The 25,840-nt window shown below is 48.2% G+C and overlaps 1 protein-coding gene across 1 annotated transcript in view; it reads left to right on the top strand.

Annotated features, from left to right (window-relative positions):
- Nucleotides 1-25,840, top strand: part of LOC129694693 (murinoglobulin-2-like) — a 116,347-nt gene that overhangs the window by 80,719 nt on the left and 9,788 nt on the right. The window contains 10 exon segments of the mRNA XM_055631433.1: nucleotides 205-285; nucleotides 1,584-1,647; nucleotides 16,679-16,722; nucleotides 17,039-17,201; nucleotides 21,519-21,742; nucleotides 22,296-22,508; nucleotides 23,934-24,043; nucleotides 25,134-25,206; nucleotides 25,327-25,395; nucleotides 25,539-25,644. Of these exon segments, the coding sequence (XP_055487408.1) occupies nucleotides 205-285; nucleotides 1,584-1,647; nucleotides 16,679-16,722; nucleotides 17,039-17,201; nucleotides 21,519-21,742; nucleotides 22,296-22,508; nucleotides 23,934-24,043; nucleotides 25,134-25,206; nucleotides 25,327-25,395; nucleotides 25,539-25,644 (1,147 nt within the window).

The following is a 25,840-nucleotide window of genomic DNA, read 5'->3' on the forward strand; positions in this document are numbered from 1 at the left end:
GTGAGCAGGGGTGGGGGGGGTGAGGGGGGTGGGGGAGGGTGGAGGGGTGGGGGCATGAGGGGAGGGGAGGGGAGGGCAGCAGAGGTGGCGGGGGGAGGTTTGAGCAGATGGGCAGATGTGAGGGAGTGGCGGGGACTGTGGGGGGGGGGGGGGTCCCTGGGAGTGGCGGGGACTGTAAATGATGATCTGTTCACTCTCTGCCAGGGGGGAGTGGATGACACCGTCTCTCTCTCTGCCTACGTGACCACTTCCTTACTGGAGCTGCAGCGACTGAGGCCCACGCTGGTGAGTGACGGGATCACCGGCGGGGTGGGGGCTATATTGTGCAGCAGCACGGGGGAGGGGAACAACATGAGGGGGGTGGGGGGGTAGGGGGTCAGCACGCAGGGGAGGGTGGTGGAAAAGGGTGCAGAGCAGGAGGGAGAGGGGCGGGACTGTGGACAAGATACAAGATACATTTATTTGTCACATGTGCCAGTTGGCACAGTGAAATGTAATCACCCTACAGCCACACGGTAAAAAGAAAGAACACAATATAGAGTTGATAGAATTCAATATAAAACATCCCCACACAGCAGAATCAAAGTTTCCCACTGTGAGGGAAGGCACCAAAGTCAGTCCTCTCCCTCTAATGTTCTCCAATGTTCACCCGTGGTCGGGGCCTCCCCGAGCCCTCTGCAGTTGCCGCTATGGGCGGCCCGACGTTCAGGCCCGCTTGCCGGGGTGATGTAAGTCCGACGTCGGGGCTGGGGGACCTCCTCAGCGGCCTGGACATCCGAGTCAGCCACCTCCTACCGGAGTCCGCGGCTCCCAAAGTCCGCAGGCCGCACTGGGCGGAGATGCAGCGCTGGCGGCCCTCGACAAAGGGCCCCAGGACTCCGCGATGACGGTCAGCGCCGCCCAAACCTCTCCCAAACCGCAGCTCCACGATGTTGGAGCAGTGGCCCAACGCTCCAGAGCTCTAAATGGCGATCCAAGTAGGCATCGCCCGCTCCGCGGTGAATCCAGCGCCGCGCCGCCGCTGTTGAAGCTCTGGTCCGGTTCCTGGTCCCCGGCAGGAAAGGCCACTCCGATCCAGGCGGTAAGCCGCGAGGAGGGGAGCGAGGTAGCGACTCAGAGAATAGTCGCGTCCCCGCCAGTAAGCGACTGGGAAACAGTTTCCCCCCTACCCTGCCCCCTCCCCCACATAGAAAAGTCAAAGATACCCCCAAAACAAACTTTGAACTGACTACATTTTTTTTTAAATGGTGAAAGACAAACGGGCTATAGGCAGAGGCTGCCGTCAGTGCAGCACCCCTAGTGACCAGGGGATGAGGAAAAAGAGGAGAGGGAGGGAAAGGGGACAATGTATGAGAGGCGTGGAGTGGGCAGAGAAAGGAAGGAGAGTGAAAGAGTGGTGACGGGGAGAGAGAGTGGGTGGGAGAAATGTTAAGGGAGAGAAGAGGGAAAGTGGGGTGGATGTAGTGAGAGAGAAGAGGGGAGTAGGGGTGATGAGGGAGGGTGGAGAGGAGAAGGGAGGGAGAGAGGGAGGGGACTGATCCCTCTTTACCGCTTCTGACCATCTCTCGTCTGCCTTCTTTCAGGCCTCCCAGGTTTATGAAAAGTCTCAGAACAGGCGTCGCCGCAGAGATTTGATCAGTGATCTAGGTTGGTGCAGGCTCTATGTCCTCTGACGGCCTAACTCAGGCCTAACCCAGTCCTACCCCATTGCCCTGGAGCTTATTCCCGGATTCTCAGGCCTAACCTAGACCCCTGAAACTCGTAGGAAAAGCAGATGAACAGAGCCTGGATCAGTGGTTGGGACTATTTTTTTGTGGTCATTACGTGATCGTGGTTACGGGAGAGACACTACTGGCAGTTTCAATGTTTCACGCGTGATCGACGGGGAGGCAAAAGAGGTGGAGAAGTTGTGCTACTGATCAGGGAGAGTGTCACAGCGGTACTCAGAGAGGACGTACTACTGAGACAGTGTGTGAAGCTCAGATATATGAATGGAGCAAACACTGTAATGGCCCCCAATAGCAAATGTGAGATTGAGGAACAGATATGTAGACCGATTACCGAAGATGCCAAACTAAATATTGACTGAGACTTGCTTAGTACAAAGGTTTAGACGGGGCAGATGAGGTGTATCCAGGATGGATTCTTCAAACACTATGTGGATTAAGGGAAAAAAAAGTTGTTCGGCACGGACTTGTAGGGCCGAGATGGCCTGTTTCCGTGCTGTAATTGTTACATGGTTATATGGTTATATGGATAGTCCAACCCGAGAAGGGAACATACTGCAGCTTGTGTTGGGAAACGAGCCTGGCCACGTGACTGGTCTTCCAGTGGAAGAGCATTATGGGGGCAGTGATCAGGGATACGTTTGGATTTTTGGGCAAGGAGAACATTTGGAGACGGCCAAAGGAAGGCAACCAAAGTGTTTGAAAATGTGATTAAAAAGAACAAGGAAGCACATGCAAGGTTCAGAAAGATTAAATCAGAAACAGAAAGCAAGAAAATAATTTGTGAATCATTAGAAAGACCAAAAGAGGCCATGAACTGTGTTTGATAAATCGAGATTACGACAATCTCAAGGCCTTTATTATGCTCATTATAAACAGGGTAAGGTGGGCAACGGTAGGTCTGCTCAAAGATAAATATAGAACAGTACTGCACAGCATCATGCCATTCGGCCCACAATGCCTGTGCAGACCATGATGTCAGGACAGTGCAAGTTGGCAGAGTCGCTGCCTCATGGCGCCAGAAACACCAGTTTGGTCCTGACCTCAGGTGCTGTCTGTGTGGAGTTTGCACGTTTCATTGTGAGCTTCCTTCGGTTTCTTTTCCACATCACAAAGCTGTGCAAGTTTCTAGTTTATTTGTCTTCTGTAAATTGACCCTAGTGTCTCGAGAGTGGATGTGAAAGTGGGAGAAGATTGAACTAGAGTGGCACAGGATGGGCCCTTCGGCCCGCAATGTTGGTGCCGAACATGATGCCAAGTTAATCACAACTCATCTACTCGCCTGTACATGATCTATACCTCTCTAGTCCCTGCACTTCCATGTGTCTAATAACCTTTTAAATAACCATATATCCATATAACAATTACAGCACGGAAACAGGCCATTTCGGCCCTTCTAGTCCATGCCGATAAATACCACTATCATATCTGCCTCCACCACCACCCCTGGCAGCACGTTCACTACTCTCTGTTAAATACCTTGTCCCGCACATCTCTATTAAACCGTACCATTCTCACCTGAAAATGATGCCCTCTAATGTTGGACATATCTACCCTTGAAAGAAGGTTCTCATCGTCTACCCTATCTATGCCTCTCATAGTTTTATATATTTCTATCAAGTCTCCCCTCAACCTCCTGCGTTCTAGAGAAATAAGTTGGAATAGTGCAGAGAAGATTTACGAGGATGTTACCAGGATTTGAGGGCCCGAGATACAGAGAGAGGTGGGGCATGCTAAAGCTTTACTCCTTGGAGCGCAGGAGGCTGAGGGGAGATCTTATACATGTGTATAAAATCACAAGGAACAGATTATGTCGATACACAGATTCTCTTGCTCAGAGTAGGGGAACCGAGGACCAGAGGGCACAGGCTTAAGATGAAGGGAAAATATTTAATAGGAATCTGAGGAGTAAGTTTCTCACATCCAGGGTGGGGGATACGTGGAACGAGCTGCCAGAGGAAGTAGTTGAAGCAGGGACTATTGTTTAAGAAGCTGTTAGACAGATATATGGATAGGATAGGATTAGAGGGAAATGGGCCAAAAGCAGACGTGGGACTTGTGTAGCTGGGACATGTTGTCTGGTGTGGGCAAGTTTGGCCGAAGGGCCTGTTTCCACACTGACACCTCCTTGGCTGATCAGCCAAGTCTAAGAATAAAGGGGAAGCCATTTAAAACTGAGATGAGAGAACACTTTTTCACCAAGCGAGTTGTGAATTTGTGGAATTCTCCGCCACAGATGGCAGTGGAGGCCAATCACTGGATGAATTTTAAAAAGAGTTGGATAGAGCTCTTGGAGCTAGTGGAATCAAGGGGTATGGGGAGAAGGCAGGCACTGGTTACTGATTGTCGATGTGCAGCCATGATGATGGTGCACCTATTTTCTATTAATTTATATATATCACAAACAGCAGCAGTCCCATCACAAATCTCTACAGAACCTCCTTTAATCCCCCCCAGTCTCAATCCATTCTTATGTGTCCAGAACAAGGGGTCACAGTTTAAGGATAAGGGGGAAATATTTTAGGACCGAGATGAGAAAAGCATATTTCACACATTCATCTGCCCACTCACCCAACCTGTCTAAGTCACCCTGTTACCTCCGAGCATCCTCTTCGCAGTTCGCACAGCCACCCAGCTATGTGTCATCTGCAAATTTGTCAGTGTTACTTTAATTCCATCTCATCCAAATTAATATATATTGTAAATAGTTGCAGCCCCAGCACCGAGCCTTGCGGCACTCCACTCCCAATCTGACAGGGACCCGTTTATTCCTACATTTTGTTTCCTGTCGCCCAACCAATTCTCTATCCATGTCAATACCCTACCCCTAATACCATGTGCTCTAATTTTGCCCACTAATCTCCTGTGTGGGACCTTATCAAAGGTTTTCTGAAAGTCCAGATACACTACATCCACTGGCTCTCCTTCATCCATTTTATTTGTCACATCCTCAATAAATTCCAGAAGATTAGTTAAGCAGGATTTCCCCTTCATAAATCCATGCTGACTTGGACCAATCCCTTTCTTTACTGCTATCCAAATGTGCCGCTATTTCATCTTTAATAATTGACTCCAGCATCTTTCCCACCACCGAAGTCAGGCTACCTGGTCCATAATTCCCTGTTTTCTCTCTAGCTCCTTTCTTGAAAAGTGGGATAACATTAGCTATCCTCCAATCCACAGGAACTGATCCTGAATCTATGGAACATTGGAAAATGATCACCAATGCGTCCACTATTTCTAGAGCCACCTCGTTATGTACCCTGGGATGCAGACCATCATGCCCTGGGGATTTATCAGCCTTCAATCCCATCAGTCTACTCAATACTATTTCTCACTTAATGCAAATTTCTTCCAGTTCCTCTGTCTCCCTCGATCTTCTGTCCTCCAGTACATCTGGGAGATTGTTTGTGTATTCCTTAGTGAAGACAGATCCAAAGTATTTGTTCAACTCTTCTGCCATTTCCTCGTTCCCCATAATAATTTAACCCTTCAAGGGACCCAACATTTGTTTTTATTCATTGTTTTCACTTAACATACCTAAAGAAGATTTTACTGCCCTTCTTTATATTCTTGGCAAACTTACCTTCGTACTTCATCATTTCACCCCGTATTGCCCTTTTTGTTACCTACTGTTGTCCTTTGAAAGTTTCCCAATCCTCTGGCTTCCGGCTACTCTTTGCTATGTTATACACCTTTTCTTTATGTTTTATTCCATCCCTAACTTCCCTTGTCAGCCACTCCCTTTAAAATTGTTCTTCCTCTTTGGAATGAAATGATCCTGCATTTCTGGATTATGCCCAGAAATTCCTGCCATTGCTGTTCCACCATCTTTCCAGCTAGGATCCTTTTCTAGTCGACCTTGGACAGCTCCTCTCTCATGCCTTCATAGTCCCCTTTGTTCAACTGCAACACTGACACTTCTGATTTAACCTCCCTCTCAAATTGAAGATCGTATTCTTATCATATTCTGGTCAGTACCTCCTAGCGGTTCCTTTACCTTGAGTTCCCTTATAAAGTCTGGTTTATAACCATATAACAATTACAGCACAGAAACAGGCCATCTCGACCCTTCTAGTCCGTGCCGAACACATAATCTCCCCTAGTCCCATATGCCTGCGCTCAGACCATAACCCTCCATTCCTTTCCCGTCCATATAACTATCCAATTTATTTTTAAATTATAAAAACGAACCTGCCTCCACCACCTTCACTGGAAGCTCATTCCACACAGTTACCACTCTCTGAGTAAAGAAGTCCCCCCTCATGTTACCCCTAAACTTCAGTCCCTTAATTCTCATGTCATGTCCCCTTGTTTGAATCTTCCCTACTCTCAGTGGGAAAAGCTTTTCCACGTCAACTCTGTCTATCCCTCTCATCATTTTAAAAACCTCTATCAAGTCCCCCCGTAACATTCTGCGCTCCAAAGAATCAAGTCATAACTTATTTAAACCTTTCTCTGTAACTTAGTTGCTGAAACCCAGGCAACATTCTAGTAAATCTCCTCTGTACTCTCTCTATTTTGTTGACATCCTTCCTATAATTAGGCGACCAAAATTGTACACCATACTCCAGAATTGGCCTCACCAATGCCTTGTACAATTTTAACATTACATCCCAACTTCTATACTCAATGCTCTGATTTATAAAGGCCAGCACACCAAAAGCTTTCTTTGCCACCCTATCTACATGAGATTCCACTTTCAGGGAACTGTGCACAGTTATTCCCAGATCCCTCTGTTCACCTACATTCTTCAATTCCCTACCATTTACCATGTACGTCCTATTTTGATTTGTCCTGCCAAGATGTAGCACCTCACACTTATCAGCATTAAACTCCATCTGCCATCTTTCAGCCCACTCTTCCAACTGGCATAAATCTCTCTGTAGACTTTGAAACTCTACTTCATTACCCGCAACCCCACCTATCTTAGTATCATCTGCATACTTACTAATCCAATTTACCACACCATCATCCAGATCATTGATGTACATGACAAACAACAGTGGACCCAACACAGATCCCTGTGGCACCCCACTCGTCACTGGCCTCCAACCTGACAAACAACCATCCACCATTACTCTCTGGCATCTCCCATTCAGCCACTGTTGAATCCATCTTGCTACTCCACCATTAATACCCAACCATTGAACCTTCTTAACCAACCTTCCATGAGGAACCTTGTCAAAGGCCTTACTGAAGTCCATATACACAACATCCACTGCTTTACCCTCATCAATTTCCCGAGTAACATCTTCAAAAAAATTCAAGAAGATTAGTTAAACATGACCTTCCAGGCACAAATCCATGTTGACTGTTCCTAATCAGACCCTGTTTATCCAGATGCTTATATATATTATCTCTAAGTATTCTTTCCATTAATTTGTCCACCACTGACGTCAAACTAACAGGTCCATAATTGCTAGGTTTACTCTTAGACCCCTTTTTAAACAATGGAACAACATGCGCAGTACGCCAATCCTCCGGCACTATTCCCGTTTCTAATGATAGACAACACTAAGTCCAGAATAGCCTTATTTCTGGTATGCTCCAATACAAGCTGCTCTAAGAATCCATCTCAGAGGCACTCTACAAACTCCCTTTCGTGGAGTCCAGAACCAACCTGATTTTCCCAGTCTTTCCCATTTTAACCTGCTAAAACTTGCACCCTATATCCAGGCTACTGTTTGGGGGCCTGTAGATAACCCCAAATATTCAGTTCCCAGTCCCGATCCACCTGCAGCCATGTCTTTGTAAACCCCACAGTGTCACATCTACCGATCTCTAACTGAGCCTCAAACTCATCCACTTCACTTCTTATACTTTGCGCATTCATATATAATACTTTTAATCCATTACTCACCTCATCCTTCACATCGATTTCTATTTCACTTGGCCATACTCTCCTATCCCTTCGTGAGCTTTCTGTCCTGTTAATTTTGTGATCACGGTCTGTGAGAAAAGCTGGCAAGGCAAACAGCGGAGTATAGATCAGCTACAGAAATTGGTGGAGAAATGGCAGGTGGAGTTTAATCTGAACAAGTGTAGGTGAAGGGGAAATTATTTAATAGCAATCTGAGGGTTAACTTTTTCCCACAAAGGATGGTGGGTGTATGAGACAAACTGCCAGAGGAAATAGCTGAGACAGGAACTATGAACGTTTAAGAAACAGATAGACAGGTGGCTGGATTGGACAGGTTTGGAGGGATCTAGACCAGGTGAGGCTAGCGTAGCTGGGACACAGGCATATGCCGTCATGGTAGGCAAGATAGGCACTGCCTACCCTGATTAAAATTAAAAAATGATAATTATTAAATATAACTAGTAAAGGCACGGGAGAATTATGCCTACCTAAGAGATCGATCTCTTAGGCAAGAAGACACTAATTGGTGTTATTTACAGACCCCCAAATAGTAGCCCGGATGTCGGGTGAAAGTTGCAGCAGGAGTTAAAACTGGCATGTAACAAAGGTAATGCCACTGTGGTGATGGGGGATTTCAATATGCAGGTAGACTGGGAAAATCAGGTTGGTTCAGGACCCCAAGAAAGAGAGTTTGTAGAATGCCTCCGAGATGGATTCTTAGAGCAGCTTGTAATGGAGCCGACCAGAGAAAAGGCAATTCTGGATTTAGTGTTGTCCAATGAACCAGATATGATAAGAGAACTCAAGGTAAAGGAACCGCTTGGAGGTAGTGATCATAATATGATTAGTTATAATCTGCAATTTGAGAAGGAGAACTTTAAATCAGAAGTGGTAGTGATGCAGTTGAACAAAGGGGACTATGAAGGCATGACAGGGGAGCTGGCCAAAGTAGACTGGAAAGGGATCCTAGCAGGAATGACGGTGGAACAGCAATGGCAGGAATTTCTGGGCATAATCCGGAAGACACAGGATCATTTCATTCCAAAAAGGAAGAAAGGTTCTAAGAGGAGCAGGAGGCAATCGTGGCTGACAAGAGAAGTTAGGAATAGAATAACACTAAAAGAAAAGATGTATAACACAGCAAAGAGTAGCCGGAAGCCAGAGGATTGGGAAACTTTCATAGGACAACAGAAGGAAACAAAACGGGCAATATGGGCTGAAAAGATGAAGTACGAGGGGAAGTTGGCCAGGAATATAAAGAAGGACAGTAAAAGCTTTTTTAGATATGTACAGGGAAAAAGAGTAGCAAAGTCAAATGTGGGTCCCTTGAAGTCAGACACGGGTGAAATTATTATGGGCAACAAGGAAATGGCAGAAGAGTTGAGTAGGTACTTTGCATGTGTCTTCACTAAGGAAGACACAAACAATCTCCCAGATGTACTGGAGGACAGAGGATCTAAGGGGGTAGAGGAACTGGAAGAAATTTTCATTAGGCGAGAAATAGTATTGGGTAGGCTAATGAGAATGAAGGATGATAAATCCCCTGGGCCTGGTGGTCTGCATCCCAGGGTCCTCAGAGAGGTGGCTCTAGAAATAGTGGATGCATTGGTGATCATTTTCCAATGTTCAACAGATTCAGGGTCAGTTCCTGTGGATTGGAGGATAGCTAATGTTATCCCACATTTCAAGAAAGGAGCGAGAGAGAAAACAGGGAATTATGGACCAGTTAGCCTGTGACCCCTTGTTCTGGACCTCCCCAACACCGGGAACAATCTTCCTGCATTTAGCCTGTCCAACCCGTTAAGAATTTTGTAACTTTCTATAAGATCCCCCCTCAATCTTCTAAATTCTAGCGAGTACAAGCAGAGTCTATCCAGACTTTCTTCATATGAAAGTCCTGACATCCCAGGAATCAGTCTGGTGAACCGTCTCTGTACTCCCTCTATGGCAAGAATATTCTTCCTCAGATTAGGAGACCAAAACTGTACGCAATACTCCAGGTGTGGTCTCACCAAGACCCTGTACAACTGCAGTAGAACCTCCCTGCTCCTATACTCAAATCCTTTTGCTATGAAAGCTAACATACCATTCGCTTTCTTCACTGTCTGCTGCACCTGCATGCCTACTTTCAATGACTGGTGTACCATGACACCCAGGTCTCGTTGCATCTCCTCTTTTCCTAATCGGCCACCATTCAGATAATAGTCTACTTTCCTGTTTTTGCCACCAAAGTGGATAACCTCACATTTATCCACATTACACTGCATCTGCCATGCATTTGCCCACTCATCCAGCCTATCCAAGTCACCTTGCAGCCTCCTGGCATTCTCCTCACAGCTAACACTGCCCCCCAGCTTCGTGTCATCCGCAAACTTGGAGATGTTGCATTCAATTCCCTCGTCCAAATCATTAATATATATTGTAAATAGCTGGGGTCTCAGCACTTAGCCTTGTGGTACCCCACCAGTCACTGTCTGCCATTCTGAAAAGGACCCGTTTACTCCTACTCTTTGCTTCCTGTCTGCCAGCCAGTTCTCTATCCACATCAATACTGAACCCCCAATACCGTGTGATTTAAGTTTGTATACTAATCTCTTATGTGGGACCTTGTCAAAAGCCTTTCTGAAAGTCCAGATATAACACATCCACTGGATCTCCCTTATCCACTCTACTAGTTACATCCTCGAAAAATTCTATAAGATTCGTCAGACATGATTTACCTTTCATGAATCCATACTGACTTTGTCCAATGATTTCACCACTTTCCAAATGTGCTGCTATCCCATCTTTAATAACTGACTCTAGCAGTTTCCCCACTACCAATGTTAAACTAACTGGTCTGTAATTCCCACTTTTCTCTCTCCCTCCCTTTTTAAAAAGTGGGGTTACATTAGCTACTCTCCAATCCTCAGGAACTACTCCAGAATCTAAAGAGTTTTGAAAAATTATCACTAATGCATCCACTATTTCTAGGGCTGCTTCCTTAAGTACTCTGGGATGCAGCCTATCTGGCCCTGGGGATTTATCGGCCTTTAATCCATTCAATTTACCTAACATCACTTCCCAGCTAACCTGGATTTCACTCAGTTCCTCCATCTCATTTGACCCCCGGTCCCCTGCTATTTCCGGCAGATTATTTATGTCTTCCTTAGTGAAGATAGAACCAAAGTAGTTATTCAAATGGTCTGCCATATCCTTGTTCCCCACGATCAATTCACCTGTTTCTGACTGCAAGGGACCTACATTTGTTTTAACTAATCTCTTTCTCTTCATATAACAATTACAGCACGGAAACAGGCCATCTCGGCCCTACAAGTCCGTGCCGAACAATTATTTTCCCCTAGTCCCATCTACCTGCACTCAGACCATAACTCTCCATTCCTTTCCCATCCATATACCTATCCAATTTATTTTTAAATGATAAAATCGAACCTGCCTCCACCACTTCCACTGGAAGCTCATTCCACACAGCTACCACTCCCTGAGTAAAGAAGTTTCCCCTCATGTTACCCCTAAACTTCTGTCCCTTCATTCTCAAGTCATGTCCTCTTGTTTGAATCTTCCCTACTCTCAATGGGAAAAGCTTGTCCACGTCAACTCTGTCTATCCCTCTCATCATTTTAAAGACCTCTATCAAGTTCCCCCCTTAACCTTCTGCGCTCCACAGAATAAAGACCTAACTTATTCAACCTTTCTCTGTAACTTAGTTGTTGAAACCCAGGCAACATTCTAGTAAATCTCCTCTGTACTCTCTCTATTTTGTTGACATCCTTCCTATAATTGGGCGACCAAAATTGTACCCCATACTCCAGAATTGGTCTCACCAATGCCTTGTACAATTTTAACATTACATCCCAACTTCTATGCTCAATGCTCTGATTTATAAAGGCTAGCATACCAAAAGCTTTCTTTACCACCCTATCTACATGAGATTCCACCTTCAGGGAACTATGCACAGTTATTCCTAGATCCCTCTGTTCAACTGCATTCCTCAATTCGCTACCATTTACCATGTACGTCCTATTTTGATTTGTCCTGACAAGATGTAGCACCTCATACTTATCAGCATTAAACTCCATCTGCCATCTTTCAGCCCATTCTTCCAAATGTCCTAAATCTCTCTGTAGACTTTAGAAATCTACTTCATTATCCACAATACCACCTGTCTTAGTATCATCTGCATACTTACTAATCCAATTTACCACACCTTCATCCAGATCATTTATGTACATGACAAACAACAGTGGACCCAACACAGATCCCTGAGGCACCCCACTAGTCACCTGCCTCCAACCTGACAAACAGCCATCCACCATTACACTCTGGCGTCTCCCATTCAGCCACTGTTGAATCCATCTTGCTACTGCATTTATACCCAACAATTGAACCTTCTTAACCAACCTTCCATGAGGAACCTTGTCAAAGGCCTTACTAAAGTCCATATAGACAACATCCACTGCTTTACCCTCATTAATTTCCCTAGTAACCTCTTCAAAGAATTCAAGAAGATTAGTCAAACATGACCTTCCAGGCACAAATTCATGTTGACTGTTCCTAATCAGACCCTGTTTATCCAGATGCTTATATATATTATCTCGAAGTATCTTTTCCATTAATTTGCCCACCACTGACGTCAAACTAACAGGTCTATAATTGCTAGGTTTACTCTTAGAACCCCTTTTAAACAATCTTTTGCAGTCAGTTTTTATATTCCCTGCCAGTTTTCTTTCATAATCTATTTTCTCTTTCCTAATTAAGCCCTTTAGCCTCCGCTGCTGGACTCTGAATTTTTCCCAGTCCTCTGGTAGGCTGCTTTTTCTGGCTAATTTGTACGCTTCATCTTTTGTTTTGATACTATCCCTGATTTCCCTTGTTATCTACGGATGCACTACCTTCCCTGATTTATTCTTTTGCCAAACTGGGATGAACAATTGTTGTAGTTCATCCATGCAGTCTTTAAATGTTTTCCATTGCCTATCCACTGTCAACCCTTTAAGAATCAATTGCCAGTCTATCTTGGCCAATTCACGTCTCATACCCTCAAAGTTACCTTTCTTTAAGTTCAGAACCCTTGTTTCTGAATTAATTATGTCACTCTCCATCCTAATGAAGAACTCAACCATATTATGGTCAATCTTGCCCAAGGGGCCATGCACAACAAGACTGTTAACTAACCCTTCCTCATTACTCAATACCCAGCCTAGAATAGCCTGCTCTCTCGTTGGTTCCTCTACATGTTGGTTTAGAAAACTATCCAGCATACATTCCTAGAAAGCCTCTTCCTCAGCACCCCTGCCAATTTGATTCACCCAATCTATATGTAGATTGAAGTCACCCATTATAACTGTTTTAGCTTTTTTGCACGCATTTCTAATTTCCTGTTTGATGCCATCCCCAACTCCACTACTACTGTTAGGTGACCTGTAGACAACTCCCACTAACGTTTTCTGCCCCTTAGTGTTTCGCAGCTCTACCCATATCAATTCCACATCCTCCAAGCTGATGTCCTTCCTTTCTATTGCGTTAATATCCTCTCTAATCAGTAACGCTACCCCACCTCCTTTTCCTTTCTGTCTATCCCTCCTGAATATTGAATATCCCTGGATGTTCAGCTCCCAGCCTTGGTCACCCTGGAGCCATGTCTCCGTGATCCCAACTATATCATAGTCATTAATAGCTATCTGCACATTCAACTCATCCGCCTTATTACGAATGCTCCTTGCATTAAGATACAAAGCCTTCAGACTTGTTTTTACAACACTCTTACCCCTTATACAATTATGTTGAAAAGTGGTCCTTTTTGATTTTTGCCCTGGATGTCTGCCTGCCACTTTTACTTTTCACCTTGCTACCTATTGTTTCTACCCTCATTTTACACCCTTCGGTCTCTACGCTCACACATTTAAGAAACCATTTCCCTTTAACTCCATCCTCGACTATCCCATTCGACACCCCACCCCCCTTATTCAGTTTAAAACCACCCGTGTAGCAGTGGCAAGCCTGCCTGACAGAATGCTGGTCCCCCACCTGTTAAGATGCAATCCGTCCCTTTTGTACAGTTCCCCCTTACTCCAAAACAGATCCCAGTGATCTAAGAATCTAAATCCCTGCCCCGTGCACCAGTTCCTCAGCCACACATTCAGGTCCCGTATCTCCCTGTTCCTGCTCTCGCCAGCACGAGGAACTGGAAGCAAACCGGAGATAACAACCCTGGAGGTTCTGCTTTTCAGCATTTTTCCGAGCTCTCTAAAGTCACGCTGATGCCCAGGATGAACTGTAGGCTCGAGCATCGCCTGACCTGAATGCGTTGTCCCGTGCTTTCAGCAGTAGCCTCACCTCACTGTCATCCATGGCTTCTGATTCGGGAATGTGGTAATCCGTTTGAGGAAGGTGACACTCCCACATATCCCTTGATTCCACTAGCCCCCAGAGCTCTATCTAACTCTTTCTTAAATCCATCCAGTGATTTGGCCTCCACTGCCCTCTGTGGCAGGGAATTCCACAAATTCACAATTCTCTGGGTGAAAACGTTTTTTCCCCACCTCAGTCTTAAATGGCCTCCCCTTTATTCTAAGACTGTGGCCCCTGGTTCTGGACTCGCCCAACATTGGGAACATTTTTCCTGCATTTTATATGTTTCTATAAGATGCCCCCTCATCCTTCTAAACTCCAGTGAATACAAGCCTAGTCTTTTCAATCTTTCCTCAAATGACAGTCCTGCCTATTTAGGGATCAATCTTGTGAACCTACGCTGCACTGCCTCAATCAGAAGGATGTCCTTCCTCAAATTGGGAGACCAAAACTGTACGCAATACTCCAGATGTGGTCTCACCAGAGCCCTATAAAACTGCAGAAGAAGCTCTCTACTCCTATACTGAAATCCTCTTGTTATGAAGGCCAACAATCCATTAGCTTTCTTCACTGCCTGCTGTACCTGCACGCCAACTTTCAGTGACTGGTGTACAAGGACACCCAGGTCTTGCTGTACCTCTCCTTACCTAACCTAACCCCATTGAGATAATGTATATAACTGCAACATGATCTCCCAACTTCTATACTCAATCTTCTGGCTGATGACAGCCAATGTACCAAAAGCCTTTTTGTCCACCCTATCAACCTTCTCCACCTTCGAGGCTCTATGTACCTGCACTCCACGATCCCTCTACTCTATAAAACTTTTTAGAACCCTACCATTAACTGTGTAGGTCCTGAGAGGAAACCTTTTCACTCAGAGGATTCAAGGTTCAACCCACTTTTGTATCATCAGCAAACCTGCTAATCTTGCCATGTACGTTTTCACCCAAACAATTGATATAGATGACAAACAGTAACGGAACCAACACCGAACCTTGAGGCACACCACGTCACAGGACAACCAGTGTCGGACAACCATTTGCCAGAATATCAGTGGTAGACCTGTAAAGGACCAATGTTAGTTACTCTCCAGTCCTTTAGGGCCTGATGGAAGTATATAAACTTATGAGAGGCATAGACAGAGGAGACAGTCAGACCTTATTGTTAGGTTGGAAGTGTCAGAGTACAGATAATGTTCGAGTAAGTGTTTAGTGTAGTGTAGTTTAGTTTAGAGATGCAGCATGGAAAACAGGCCATGCAAAGAGACCTGTGTGTCCTTGTACACCAGTCACTGAAAGAAAGCTAATGGAATGTTGGCCTTCATAACAAGAGGATTTCAGTCATTGAAAGTAGGCATGCAGGTGCATCAGGCAGTGAAGAAAGTGAATGGTATGTTAGCATTCATAGCAAAAGGATTTCAGTATAGGAGCAGAGAGGTTCTACTGCAGTTGTACAGGGTCTTGGTGAGACCACACCTGGAGTATTGCGTAGTTTTGGTCTCCAAATCTGAGGAAAGACATTCTTGCCATAGAGGGAGTACAGACTGATTCCTGGGATGCCAGGAATTTCATATGAAGAAAGACTGGATAGACTCGGCTTGTACTCGCTAGAATTTAGAAGATTGAGGGGGGATCTTATAGAAACGTACTAAATTCTTAAGTAGTTGGACAGGCTAGATGCAGGAAGATTGTTCCCAATGTTGGGGAAGTCCAGAACAAGGGGTCACAGCTTAAGGATAGAGGGGAAAATCCTTTAGGACTGAGATGAGAAAAACTTTTTTCACGCAGAGTGGTGAATCTCTGGAATTCTCTGCCACAGATGGTAGTTGAGGCCAGTTCATTGGCTATATTTAAGAGGGAGATAGATGTGGCCCTTGAATGGCGGTGCAGGCTCGAAGGGCCGAATGGCCTAATTTCTATGTTTCTATTCATCCCACCGAGTCCACATCAACCAGCGATCACCGTACACTTGCACTGGACACAAATTACAATTCTACCAAGCCAATTAACCTACAACCTGTTTGGCTTTGCAGAGAAGGTCCATGGGGAGGAGCGAATGCCACCTGAACACAAGTCGTGGTCTGGTCACCTGATGTTGTGAGACCCGAAACACCCAATGACCCCAGGTTACATCACTGATGATGTGTTCAGGAGCATCAATAGAAGTATTTTTATCAATGGAGTGTGGGAGGAAATCTACGATCTCGGAGTAAACCCACGGGGAGAATGTACAAACTCATACAGACTCATGTACAAACTCATACAGACAGCACCCGTCAGGATTGAAGGCTGATCTCTGGCGTTGTAAGGCAGCAACTCTATCGCTGCACACCATGCCACCCTGGTTTACACAGTGGGTGGTGGGTGCCTAGATCCTGCTGCCAGGTGGTGACGGTGGAGGTAGATACGATAGTGGTGTTTACAGGGCTTGTGGATATGCAGGGAATGGAGCGATTTGGATCACGTGCAGGCACAGGAGATTAGTTTGATTTGCTTCATGTTGGCTATGGACATTGTGGGCCGAATATCAGATGTTCCTGACCCGACCCGAAACGTCACCGATCCACGTTCTCCAGGGATGCTGCCTGACCCGCTGATTACTCCAGCACTTTGCATCTTTATTTGCAACCCGGCGCCTGGAGTTGCTGTCCTCGTTCCTGTTACATGGTTGGGTCTGGTCCACTACTCACTCACATATTCCTCACCTCCTTCATTTCTCTCCTCGTCCTCCACAGATCTCGAGTCTGCTCTCGTGCAGCCCCTGCCTTCCGACTTCAAGGTGAGGACATATTGGAGTGGGGGGGGGGGGGGGGGGGGGGGGGGGGGGTCGCTGCGGGAACCTCGGCTGGAGGGGGGTGGGGGTCTGGAGGAGGAGTAGGGTATGGGGTTGGAGGCGGGGGGGGACAGGTATGAGGGGTATCGAGAGGTGTAACGTTGGGGGTGAGGGACAGTGGGAGGGGCGAGGGATGAAGGAGATGAGGAACTGGGGACGACTGGATCTGTGGTGGGGAGGTACTGGGAGAGGGGGAGTACATTCTCCAGTACGTCCTGCCTCCCGTCTCTGACCCTCCGTCTGCATCTTGTACCCCGTCTAGACGGACGTGTTGGGCGGGTCACTGGACTGTCTGCGTCAGGCCCTGGGGACGGTGAACAACACCTACACCCTCGCCCTCCTCGCCTACGCCTTCACCCTCGCTGGAGACGAGCCCTCGAGGGACAGCACACTCCTCCGGCTGGACGCCCTCGCCATCAATGAGGGTGAGGACCCAGGCAGTCTCCCTCACTCCTCCCTCCACCCCTCACTCAACTCCTTCCTCTCTCCTCCATCCACCCCTTGCCGCCTCCCTCTACCCCTTGCCCCCTTCCTCCACTCATCCCTACCTCCACCTCTCACCCCCTCTCACCCCCTTCCTCTCACCCATCTAAACCCACTCTTCACCCCCTCCCTCTACCCTTCTTCCGTCCCTCGCCCCCTCCCACACTACCCTCCTCTTTTTCCCTCCCTCCACCCTTTGCTCCCTCCTTCCCTCCCTCCCACCACAGATCCAGTCGTCCCCAGTTCCTCATCTCCTTCCCTCCCTCTCGCCTCCCCCTCCCTCCCTCCGACACACTCCTTACAGCTCACACCCTTGAGTTATGGCAACATCCTCGTAAATCTTCTCAACCTTTCCTATAACATGGTGCCCAGATCTGAACACGATACTCTAAATGCTGCTTCACCAACGTCTTATGTAACTGCAACATGATCTCCCAACTTCTAGAAGACTGATGAAGGCCAATGTGCCAAAAGCCTTTATGACCACCCTATCTATCTGCGACTTCACCTTCAATGTTGCCATGCACCTGCCCTCCTGGATCCCTCTGCTCTAGAGCAGTCCCCAGAGCCCTACCATTCACTGTGTTAATACTGCTCATGTTAGACTTCCCAAAACACAATATCTCACATTTCCCTCGGTTAAATTCCATCAACAATTCCTCAGCCCACCTGGCCAATCAATCAAGATCCTGCTGCTATCTGCAAAACCACCCACTTTTGTATCATCTGCAAACTTACTAATCTTGCGATGTACATTATCATCCAAATCATTGATATAGAAGACAAACAGTAACGGGCCCAGCACTGAACCCTGAGGCACACCACTAGTCACAGGCCTCCACTCAAGAAGCAACATTCCATCATCACCCTCTGCTTCCTTCCATGAATCCAATATTCTATCCTTTCAGTATCTCTCCTTGGATCCCATGCTATTTAACCTTTGAGAGCAGCCTACCACGTGGAACCTTGTTGAATGCTTTGCTGGTCCATATATACATCTACAGTTCTGTCCTCATCACCTGTTTGGTCACGTCTTCAAAAAGGGCAGTCAGGTTGGTGAGACATGACCTCCCATATATAAAACCATGCTGACCATAACATGATAAGTTTTAATCTGGAATTTGAGATGGAGAGGGTGAAATCAGAAGTGTCGGTATTACAGCTGAGCAAAGGGGACTACAGAGGCATGAGAGAGGAGCAGGCCAAAGTTGACTGGAAAAGGACTCTAGCAGCGATGACAGTGGAACAGCAATGGCAGGAATTTCTGGGAATAATCCAGAAGATGCATGATCTTTTCATTCCAAAGAGGAAGAAAGATTCTAGGGGGGGAAGAGGTGACCGTGGCTGACAAAGGAAGTCAAGGACAGTATAAAACCTCAAGGGGAAGGCATAGAGCAGAGCAAAGATTAGTGGGAATACCGTTTCTGCATCAGTCTTCATAGTGGAAGACGCCAGCAACGTGCCTGAAATTCAAGAGAGTCGGGGGTGGAAGCTAGTTGAGTGGCTGTTACTAGGGAGAAGGTGCTTGGGAAGCTGAAAGGGCTGAAGTCACCTGGACCGGATGGACTACACCCTAGGGTTCTGAAAGAGGTGGCTTTAGGGATTGTGGAGGCATTGACAGTGATATTTCAAGAATCACTAGAGACAGGAGAGGTCCCAGACGATTGAACAGTTGCCAATATTACCCCGCTGCTCAAGAAGGGAGCAAAGCAGAATAGTGGGAATTATAGGCCAGTTAGTCTGACTTAAATCCCTTGGGGTTGTCCTTAATGGTAGTGTTATCTCTGGCCCCTTCTTTGCCCAACTAATTTCATTTTTTAGTTTACTCCTTAGTTCCTGAAACTCCTCCGGGGATACACTTGATCCCAGCTGCCTTTGCCTGTCCCATACATCCTTCTTATTCTTGACCAATGCCTCAATTTCCCTTGTCAGCCAAGCTTCCTAACGTTTGCCTGCCTTGCCCTTCACCCTAACACGGACGTGCATATCCTGAGTTCTTGGCAGCGCACTTTTAAAAACATCCCACTTGACTGCTGTTACTTTTCCTTCGAACAACCTTCTCCAATCAACTTGAGTGAGACCTTCTCTCATACCCTCAAAGTTGGCCTTACCCCAATTGAGAATTTTAACACGAAGGCCCAGCCTGGCACTATCCATACTATCTTAAACCTTAAATTGAACAGTCAACCTTAAATTGAACTGGTTCCTCCACAAACACTTCATTCACTTGCCCTTCCCAATTTCCCAAGACTAGATCAAATGTTGCCCTGTCACATGTGGGGCTCCCTACATATTGTTGGAGAAAATTCTCCTGAGAAATTGCACTTCATCTAAACCGTTCACATTACGATTTTCCCAGTCAATATTGGGAAAGTTAAAATCCCCAACTGTAACAACCTTATTTGACCTGCAGCAGCCTGCAATCTCCTAGCATATTTGTTGTTCTAATTCCCGTTGACTATTTGGGGGACAGTGGTACACCCCCAACAAGGTGATCATCCCTTTCTTGTTCCTCAGCTCCACCCATACAGCCTCGCTAGACGAACCGTCCGTATTGTCACCTCTGACAAGTGCCGTGACATGCTCCTTAACCAATAATGCAACCCCCCCCCCTTCTCTTTTACCCTCACCCCTGTCTCTCCTGAAGCTCCTGTACCCCGGAACATTGAGCTGCCAATCCTGCCCCTCCCCTAAACATTTCAGTAATGGCTACAACGTCCCAGTCGCTCGTACCTATACAAGCTCATCTGCCGTACGCATCAAGCCCCTTGCATTCAAATACTTGCAGTTTAAACCAACCCTCCCTCCTCTCTCTCTCTGCCTTTCACCTGTGTATTCTGTCACTAAACTTTCTCTCACCACCCCCACCCGTGGAGCACTAATAAGCCAGCCTGCCCACCGCGATGTTGGTCCCCCTCCAGTTAAGGTGCAACCCGTCCCTTTTGTACAGTTCACCCCTGTAAAGGAATGGGAAACTGCCATATAACCAACCAGCTTCAAAGACACAAAAAGAAGAAGAAGTTCCCCCCTGCCCCAGAGGGGATCCCAATGATCCAGAAAGGAAAATCCCTGCCTCCTGCACCAACTCCTCAGCCACACATTCATCTCCCTTATCTTTCTCTTCTTGCCTTCGCCAGCACGAGGTACTGGAAGAAAACCAGAGATAACTATCTTTTTCAGCCTTTTACCTAATTCCCTAAACTCATGTTGCAGAACCTCCTACCTCTTCCTCCCTATATCGTTTGTGCCCTCCCCTCCCCTGCTTTCCTCTCCTCCCTTCCCACGACCCTCCCCCTCCCAGGGCTGGATTAACCATTAAGCAAAATAAGCACGTGCTCAAGGCATCAAGGGAAGGGGGGGGGGGGGGCACCACAGAAATGGTAAATGGTTTACGGCACAAAATAAATCACATTAAACTTGCTAAAATAATATTCAAAGTGGTTTATATGATCGGAAACTTAGAAACATGAGATGAGAAGAAGGAGAGATATACAAAGAAATATCAGAGAGATTTTCTTTTCTAAGTGATGTGCCACATAATGTCACTTCAATGACTTCATCATCTACTGAAATTGAAAGGTATTCTCAGTGTTGTCAAAAACGGATTGATGCTTACCCAGAGAACTTGAACACTCATTTCTCAGCTGAGCTCCAGCCATATGTGCGCCATATGTGCGCCATAAGTTCAGTGTAACAAAAACTGTAAAAACACGATTCAGTCATGCTGAACTTTATAAAATAATTGTAGAAGACAATATTGAGTGTGCCTTTCCAAATGTAGTCATTGCCTTTCGTATATTTTTAACATTTATGGTCACAAATTGCTCAGCTGAGCGTTCATTTTCTCAGTTGAAGTATATTTAAAAAATCCCATCAGAACCACTATGCAACAAGGCAGGCTGGATGCCTTATCTCTACTAAGTATAGAAGCAGATGTGTTACGTAAGATTCATTTTGAGGATCTGATCAAAGACTTTGCAATTTAAAAAAGTAGGAGAATACTTTTCAAATATAAATAAAGTGGAAGTATATAAAAATAAACAATATTTTCCATCTTACTGTTAGTTTTGTTTCATTTTGAAAAACAAAATGTATTTTATGGTTTATATTTTGAATTACATATATATGGGGGCACCAAAATCTTTTTTGGGTCTTAATCCGGCCCTGCCTCTCCCCCCCAACAATCTCTCTCCCCCAACTCTCGCACTCTCTCTCCCCTGACCCTGTCTCTTCCCCTGATGCTCTCCCTCTCCCTGCAGACGGCCAGACCCACTGGGGGAAACGTGAGGGTGGTGAAAGTGGGGAGGAGGAGTTGAGGCACTGGTGGAGGGCCCCCTCGGCTGAGGTGGAGACGACAGCCTACGTGCTGCTGGCCCTGCTCTCCCCCCCCAACATCAGTCCCACCCAGCTGCAGCGCTCCTCCCCCATCGTCCGCTGGCTGGTCCGCCAGAGGAACTCGTACGGCGGCTTCGCCTCCACACAGGTGAGTGGGAGAGGGGGTGGGGGAGGAGTGGGGGAGGGGTTGAGTCTGAGAGAATGAGGGGGGGGAGGAAGGGGCGGATGGGGGTACGCCGACACACTATGGGCGGAGTGAGTGAGGGGGGGAGATGGAGAGGGGAGGGTTGAGTGAAGAGGGAGGAGGTAGGGAGTGGGAGGAATGGAATGGGGATGGAAGGAGAGGATGAGAAGGGAGGGAGTTGGAAGGATAGAAGGGGAGAGGGGGAGGGGAGAGGGACGGAGGGTGGAACGGTGGGTGGACGGAAGGCAATGAGGAGGGGGAGCGAGAGAGGGGGGAGCATGCTCCTCGACCAAACACTGTTGAATCGATCCCCAAACTTAAGTCCCCCACCTCTCCCCATGTGCAACCGGTCAAAGGCCTTGCTAATGTACCTCTATCTATAACCCCCCATTCCCCCCCACCCCCCCTCTCCCCTCACCCTCTCTCCTATCCTCTTCCCCCATCCACCCTGTTCTCCACCCCCCCTTTCCCTTCCCCCATACCCCTATTACCCCTAACACTCTCCCCCCCTCTACAGGACACAGTGGTGGCCCTCCAGGCCCTCTCCCTCTATGCAGCCCTCACCTACTCCCCCGAGCCCCTCTCCTCCGTCTCGCTCAGTGGCCCCGACGGCTTCCAGCAGGGCCTCCACATCGACGCCCACAACCGGCTGGTGGTGCAGAGAGCGGCACTGCCGGGCACCGGCACCTACACCGGCATCATCACCGGCAACAGCTGTGTGCTGCTCCAGGTGGGGGGGGGGGACAGTGGGGGAGGGGGGGGTACAGTGAGGGGACGGGGGAGGGGCGTGGGGGGAGGGGAGGGGCAGGGGGGGGGGGGGGAGGGGAGGTGGGGGAGGGGAGGGGGGGGGGGGGGGGAGGGGTGGAGAGAGGAAGGGGCACAAGGATCAGAGTCACAGAGTGAGACATCGTGGAAACAGGCCCTTCGGCCCAACTTGCCGACCCCAACCAACATGCCCCAGCTACACTCGTCCCACCTGCCAGTTTTTGGCCCATATCCTTCCAAACCTGGCCGCTGGCAGCTTGCTCCATACACCCGCCACCCTTTGTGTGGATAAAGGTATCTCTCAGATTCCTATTAAATCATTTCCCCTTCACCTTAAACCTATATCTTCTGATCCTTGATTCACCTACTCAGCCCAAGAGACTCTGTGCATCTACCCGATCTATTCCTCTCATGATTTTATACAATTCTATTAGATTCCCCCTCGAACTCCTGCACTCCAAGAAATAGTGTGTCAGCCTATTCAACCTCTCCCTATAGCTCAGGCCCTCTAGTCCTGGTAATATCCTTGTAAACCTTCTCTTTACCATTTCCAGCTTGACATCATCTTTCCTATAAAATGGTGCCCAGAATTGAACATAATGCTCTCAGTACAGCCTCACCTACGTCTTGTACAACTGCAACATGACCTCCCAACTTCTATACTCAATACTCTGACTGATGAAGGCCAATGTGCCAAATGCCTTTTTGATCACGCTATCTACCTGAGACTACACCTTCAAGGAACCATGACTCCGAGATCCCTCTGCTCTACAACCCCCCCCCCCCCCAGAGCCCTACCATTCACTGTGTAAGTCCTGTCCGTGTTAGACTTCTCAAAGTGCAACATCTCACATTTCTCTGTATTCAATTCCATCAACCATTCCTCAGCCAACCTGGCCAATCGATCAAAATCCAGCTGCAATCTTTCACAACCATTTTCACTATCTGCAAAACCACTCACTTTGCTATCACTAGCAAACTTGCTAATTTTGCCCTGTATGTTCTCATCTAAATCATTAATATAGATGACAAACAGTAACGGACCCAGCACTGAACCCTGAGGCACACCACTAGTCACAGGCCTCCAGTCCGAGAAGCAACCTTCCACCATCACCCTCTGCTTCCTTCCATGAAGCCAATGTTCAATGTATTCAGCTATCTCTCCTTGTATCCCATGCGATCTAACCTTCCAGGGAGTATGGAGGGTTGGAGGGAGGGGTGGAGGAGGGAGGGAGGAGCGGTGGAGGTTGTAGTGAGGCCGCTGTGGGAGTGGTGAGGGAAGGGTTGAGGGTGGGTGAGGTAGGGAAGAGGGAGGGTTGAGTGAGGGAAGGGTGGAGGGAACGGTGAGTGAATGCTGTACTGATCCTGCCCTCACCCCTCCCTGCCCCAGGCGTCTCTCCGTTACCACACACTGCCGTCTGCCGGTGGTGCCGCCTTCCATCTCTCCCTCCACCTGGAGCCATACGGGAACACGGAGGGAAAGCTGCACATCAACGTCACGTGAGCTCCACCGTCTGGTGGCCAGACGGGCCGACTGGGGGAGGGAGCATCTTGGGGGAGATGGGCCTTCTGGGACAGTAGAGAGGGGTTGTCTGAGGGCTAGACAGTTCATCTGGGCAGTAGAGACGGGCAGTCTGAGGGACGACGGGACGTCTGGGGCGGTAGAGATGGACAGTCTGTGGGTGGAAGGGGCCATCTGGGGGAGGGGCCGTCTGGGGAGTGACGATGGGTTGTTTGCAGCGAGACGGGCTGTCTGGGGCGGGAGAGGGACTGCCTTGGGGAGGGGCTGTCTGGGATGGGGTAGGGACCATATAGGGGGCAAGACGGTCATCTGTGGGGTAGGTCAGGGCTATCTGTCAAAAGGGTAGGGGGGTAAAGGGGGAAATCCTTTAAAACCGAGATGAGAAGAACTTTTTTCAGACAGAGAGTGGTGGGTCTCTGGAACTCTCTGCCCCAGAGGGTAGTGGAGGCCAGTTGATTGGCTATATTTAAGAGGGAGGTAGATGTGGCCCTTGTCTAAGGGGTCTGGGGGGTGGGGTTGTCCTGGAACCGTCTGGGGGGGAGGGGCCATTTGTGCCCTGGTGCTGGGACCCGTGTTGTGTATGGGGTTCCTATGTTCTGTGTATAACTGTGTGCTCCTGTGAGTTCCCATGCCCAATGCTTTCCCGTGTGTTCCTTTTGTTTTTGTTTTTGCCGTTGTGTATCCGTGTGTTCCCATTTACCCCCATGTGTTTCATGTGTGACCGTGTTCACGTGTCCCCTGTGTTACCATGTGTCCACGTGCCCCTGTGTGTGATCGTATGTTCTCGTGTCCCGTATGTTCCAGTGTCCACATGCCCCATGTGTGATCGTGTGCTCACGTGTCCCGTGTCCACACATGCCCCGTGTGTGATCGTGTGCTCACGTGTCCCGTGTCCACATGCCCCGTGTGTGATCGTGTGCTCACGTGTCCTGTGTCCACATGCCCCGTGTGTGATCGTGCGCTCACGTGTCCCATGGGTTCCCGTGCCCCGTGTGTGATCGATTGCTCACATGTCCCGTGTGTTTCCGTGCTCTGTGTGTTCACATGTGTTACCGTGTTGCCCCGCAGCTACACGGGATCCCGCAACGTCTCCAACATGGTGATCGTCAACGTGAAGATGCTCTCCGGGTATTCCCCCCAGGTAAGGGGCGGGGGCAGGGCTGGTTTCACGGGGGATCCCCCCACAACGAGGGGGAGGGGGTTATGGGCTGCTGCCACCATTCGGGGCTGTTACTGATGACCTTTGCCCCTCTCTCTCCAGACCACGATGCCTGTGGGTGTGAGTCGCATAGAGTCAAAGGACGGACATTTCCTGATGTACATTGAAAAGGTGAGGGGGGGTTTGTATGGGGAGTGGGGACGAGGGCGTGGGGGAGGGTGACGGGAGGTGAAGGGGGAGTTTGGGTGGGGGAGGGGGGGTTTTAGACGGGGGAGAAGCTGCGGTCCCGGACTGACCCCCCGCTGCCCCCACAGATGGACGCCGGGCAGACCCTCCCCCTGTCCGTCCGCATCTTCCAGGAATTCCCTGTGGAAAACCTGCAGGAGGCCCAAGTTTCCGTCTACGACTACTACGTGACCGGTAGGGCCCAGCTCCCCCCTCAATCTGCTCCTCTCCCCCTCCCTCCCCACTCCTCCTCCTCCCTGACTCCTCCCCTTCCTGCTCCCCCCCTCATCCTCCCCTCACTCTCCCCCTCCTGCCCCCGACTTCTCCCCTTCCTGCTCCTCCCCTCTTCCCCCTCCTGCCCCTCCCCTCACTCCTGCTCCTCCTCTCCCCC

The sequence above is a fragment of the Leucoraja erinacea genome, unplaced genomic scaffold (assembly GCF_028641065.1).
Source record: "Leucoraja erinacea ecotype New England unplaced genomic scaffold, Leri_hhj_1 Leri_75S, whole genome shotgun sequence".
Taxonomy (NCBI): domain Eukaryota; kingdom Metazoa; phylum Chordata; class Chondrichthyes; order Rajiformes; family Rajidae; genus Leucoraja; species Leucoraja erinaceus.